The 4,266-nt window shown below is 54.4% G+C and overlaps 1 protein-coding gene across 1 annotated transcript in view; it reads right to left on the bottom strand.

Moving 5' to 3' along the window:
* CAMKK1 (calcium/calmodulin dependent protein kinase kinase 1) overlaps positions 1-4,266 on the bottom strand; it is a 23,774-nt gene that overhangs the window by 12,533 nt on the left and 6,975 nt on the right. The window contains exons 8-9 of the mRNA XM_045293336.1: positions 3,381-3,402; positions 2,129-2,217 (exon numbers count right to left, since the gene is read on the bottom strand). Coding sequence (XP_045149271.1) covers positions 2,129-2,217; positions 3,381-3,402 — 111 coding nt within the window. The remainder of the gene's footprint in view (positions 1-2,128; positions 2,218-3,380; positions 3,403-4,266) is intronic.

The following is a 4,266-nucleotide window of genomic DNA, read 5'->3' as shown; positions in this document are numbered from 1 at the left end:
AATCTCCTGAGGAACTCAGCAGGACATCCAGCCATCCAGAGAGCCCCTGCTCCCCGGAGGCCCGGTTGTTGGGAGAAACGGGTCGGGTCTGGAATCTTCACAGGGCTCCAAGCCTTCTCCACAGCACCGAAGACACCAGTAGCTAAGAGGGGAGCTCACAGGAGATTAGGGTGGGGGCCTCTTGCCAGGCCACCTCTGCCCCTCACAGCCTAAAGAGGGGCTCTCCACATTCATTTATAAGCCCCAAACCCATTAAAAAAAACCCACTTCCCCCATCTACGTCAGGCTGATCAGAGATGTCATACTCCCTGGGCTAAGGGTTGGACCGTGAAGGCCAGGGCATTCGACAGAGGCACTGCCGTGGCTCGAGGGACTGGGGACTGATGGGGTTTCAGAGATGAAGGGACTGCTGTGGGGAGCTGAGCTCGCCCGGGGTGTGGGTTGGCCTTCTCTAGAGCCTGGGAACTCGTATTTCCCCCCAGGTTCCAGCACTGCTGGACAGGGATGAGCAGCTCAGACTGAGAGGAAGGTACCGAGCCCACCCCACAGTCACCCCCTTGTGGAGAGAGAGCAGAGAGGGGAAGAGAAGCGGGGAGCAAGGCCAGGCATAGAGGAATGAGTGTCATAGAACAACAACGACAAAACCAACGAGCCTGGTATGTAACTGGAGCACAGACGGGGTTTCACACACACCTATCAGAGCTCAGAGGCGCGGTCACTGTGTGCTGGACCACGAAATGTGGTTTCAAATGAGCTCAGACCCTCGCCTGCCCCCTGGACTCCAGGCTCTCAATCCACTCGACTATCCATCACACGAATCTCAACATCCCCTTTCCAAACTCGCAGGATGGACTTGCTAAGGACTTGCTGCAAAGCCCTTTCCTCCCTGTGTCTCAATTTCCCCACATGTACCATGAGGGGATCCGAGGACACTGGTGAGGCTCAAGTGAGACCAGCTTGGTTCCTGAGGTCACACCTCAGACTGCACCTTGTTCTCCTGGGGACATGGTATGCTCTCCCCAACCAGGCTAAGATGCTGGGCTTGCGGGTCCCACCCCACTTCCAGAGCAGCCAGTCACGCCACCTCCCATCTTCCCTCACTGTCCCCTTCCCTAATCAGGCTGCACCTTCTGTCCCTCAGGCTGTAAAATCAGCCACCTCCCTGGCCAGCTGGTCACCCCACCCACCCACCCCAGCCGGGGGTTCACACGACTGGCAAGCTGATGTGGCTGGCGGGCTGATGCATCAGCCCGGCATTCCCAGCCAGCACAGCATGACCGGACAAGTGTCCCCAGTTTCTTCCTTCACTGACCGCCCCCTCCCACCTCCTGCCCACTGGAAGCTCCAACCAGACTGACCTTCCCCTTGACCTCAAGCAGTCCTTGCCCTCCTCCCTGCTGTGCCTGGCCAAGCCATTCTCCTCCTCCTCCTCCTCCAGCACCCTGGTAAAAGATAGCTTCCCCTGAGTGGGCTTGTCTGTCTGTACCTCCACAGACCTGGAAGGCACCACACTCTATCTGCCTGCCCTTCAACCGTCCCTCCTGCCCCGACCCTGAGATTCTGAAGCCAGGTGGGGTCTCTGTGATCGCTGTCCCCTCCTAAACGCACCCTGAGCGAGCACTGAGTAAAAGCAAAACCCGTCGCCATCAAGTTCATTCGGAATCATGGCCACGCAGTAGAACAGCGCCCCGGGGTGTTACACGCGGGCTGCAATCTCTATGGAGGCCGATCAGCGGGGCTTTCTTCCGTCCCCAGCCTGCTGGCTGGGTGTGAGCCACCAAGTTCCGGGTAAGCTGCAGGGGGCAAGCCATTTGTACCCCTCAGGAACTGTTCAGCGCTTGGTAGGTGCTCAATCAATGTCGCTGAACCCACGAATGAATAAACGGGTTCCAGAAACCGAAGCTAAATTAATATCCTCCCTCCTGAGCGCCCGGGAGGGGCCCCGCGCATGCCCAGTGACTCCACCGTGCCCTTCCTTTCCGGGAGCCTCTGGCCCCACCCACGGGCCAAATGCCCCGCCCCTCCCTGAGCTTGATTGGCAGTGTCAGTGTTGACGCGCAGAAATAATTGAGCCCTGCTCTGTCTGGGCGCGCCCCTCCCTGCACGACACGAGCAGCCTGTCACTCACGGTACTCCAGGCCCAAGACGATGTCCCGCAGATACAGCCGAGCTTGCTCCTCGGGGAAGGGCTTGTCGCAGGGCACTTCCATGACAGGTCTATAGGAGGGGGCGTTTGGCACAAATCAAGACGAGTAGAGGCGGGCAGACCCTGAGCGATCTCCGGAGCCACCGATGCTCCACAAGCCCCTAGAACCCAAGCGGCTTCTACCGTAAAAGGACGATTTCAAAACGCACACGGATACAACTGTCCTTTGATCACTATCATTTCAAATTCTCTTTATCTTCATTTCTGATGGGCTTGGGAAATTCTCTCTTCCAAGTACTTAATTATCGGTACTGTGAATCCAGATCCGGTGGAAGATCGGGAAGTCCATTTATGGAATGGCAACTGCTGGCTTTTGTAACAACACAGAACGTACTAGAACGTGTTGCCTGTCATAAGGAGATCGACTAGCTGGTAAAACTGGTTTCTGTGGCAGATAAAGGAAGCAATGTAACAATTCTACTTCTTATTATGAATGGAGGTCAAAAAGACTTTGAAAGTCCCCCGAGTCTCAAAGGATACTCCTCTTTCCTCTCCTTCTGCCCTCTAAAAACATTGGGCTTCGAGAAGGCGCACAGCAGGGGCACAAGCTCCAGTCTGCATTGCACACCTCAGCCCTGTGCCTGTCTGCTGCTCTGCAAACACCCTGAAAAAGCCAGCGGGGAGTTAAGAGGCCAAGGTTCCTGTAGTGTAACCTTGCTGTGTGACCTTGGGCAAGTCACTTGCCCTCTCTGACCCTCAACAGCCCAGGGCATAAGTGGAAGGGAACGATATCTACCCACCCAGCTCCCAAGCTTGTTGTAAAGATGAAAGAACCCTTTAGGGGGAAAATATGCTATTCTTAGATCTCAAGCTATATTAATTGTATATGGTATAAATATCTTATTTCAGATGAAAAAAGAACCCTTTGTGATCTGAATACCCATCTCCTCCATTTCCTTCTCTTAATCTCCACCAAGGCTTCCTCACTCAGAGCACAATTGCTCAAGAGGTACCTCCCTTGGTGACCCACTGACTCCATCCTGACAAGAATTGTCCTTTATGTCTCTCATTTTCCCCAGACCAGAGCCCCACCTGCCCGCACCCCCAACCCCAGCAAGGGCAGAGCCTGAGCCTCTGCTTCCTCCTGGGGCAGTTAACCCTAAGACTAGAGACACCGGGAGGGAAAGGAAGGCCCCGTTCAGACTTGACCTGCCTGATCAGGATGGGAACTCACCCCTTTCTCAGAAGGTCAAACACTGAAAGAAAAGAGAAAGAAAAGTGGGTAAGGTATGGCCAGGTGGGAGGCACGCTCGAGGGAGAGACAGGGCAGGGGTCCCGGGACATCAGAGGAAGCCGGTGGACTTGCTTCTTCTGATCCTCAGGTGACAGGTATGGCCCCGTAGCCTGGGCCCCTTTTACAGGCAGGGAAACCGAGGTTCAGAGTAGGGACAGAAGTCTTCCTAAAGGCCTGAGCAGGAAGGCAGGTTGGAGATGGGTAAGAAGACTAAACCCTCAAGCAGGGTTCCCACTGCCCTGTTTCCTGAGGCTCCTCCTGAGCCGAGCTCTGATTCAGGGGCCAGGACCTTCATTAATCATCACCTTAATGAGCAAGGAAAACAAATGCACTTTGCTACGCATCTAATGGGTTTACTCCATACTGTTACTATGCCCATGTTACAGGTGAAAAATGGAGGCACAGAGTGAGCAGACCAGGTCTGGGAATCCACATCACATGGTCCATTTCCTGTACAGGATTCTCCCCGTGCACAGGAGCCCAGGTCTGACCCACCCTCTCTCTGATCAATGCCCCCACCTGACAGAAGGTGGGACTTGGGAAGTCCTGTTGAATGTAACTGGCTCTCTGATCCTGGCTCAGGCAAGGCCAGGCAGGAGAATGCAGGGCTTGGGGGAGGGTGGATATGTGTGTGTGTGTGTGTGTGTGTGTGTTATATCTGTCTCCTAGAAGGTGTGTGTGTGTGTGTGTGTATTTTATATCTGTCTCCTAGAAGGTGTGTGTGTGTGTTATCTGTCTCATAGAAGGTGTGTGTGTATGTGTGTGTGTGTTATCTGTCTCATAGAAGATGTGTGTGTATGTGTGTGTGTGTTATCTGTCTCATAGA

Source organism: Echinops telfairi, unplaced genomic scaffold (assembly GCF_000313985.2).
Source record: "Echinops telfairi isolate 266 unplaced genomic scaffold, ASM31398v2 ScPeMD7_2010;HRSCAF=2546, whole genome shotgun sequence".
NCBI classification, from domain to species: Eukaryota; Metazoa; Chordata; class Mammalia; order Afrosoricida; family Tenrecidae; genus Echinops; species Echinops telfairi.
Note: the sequence above shows the minus strand (reverse complement) of the source record. Positions and strands in the feature narration are given on the sequence as shown.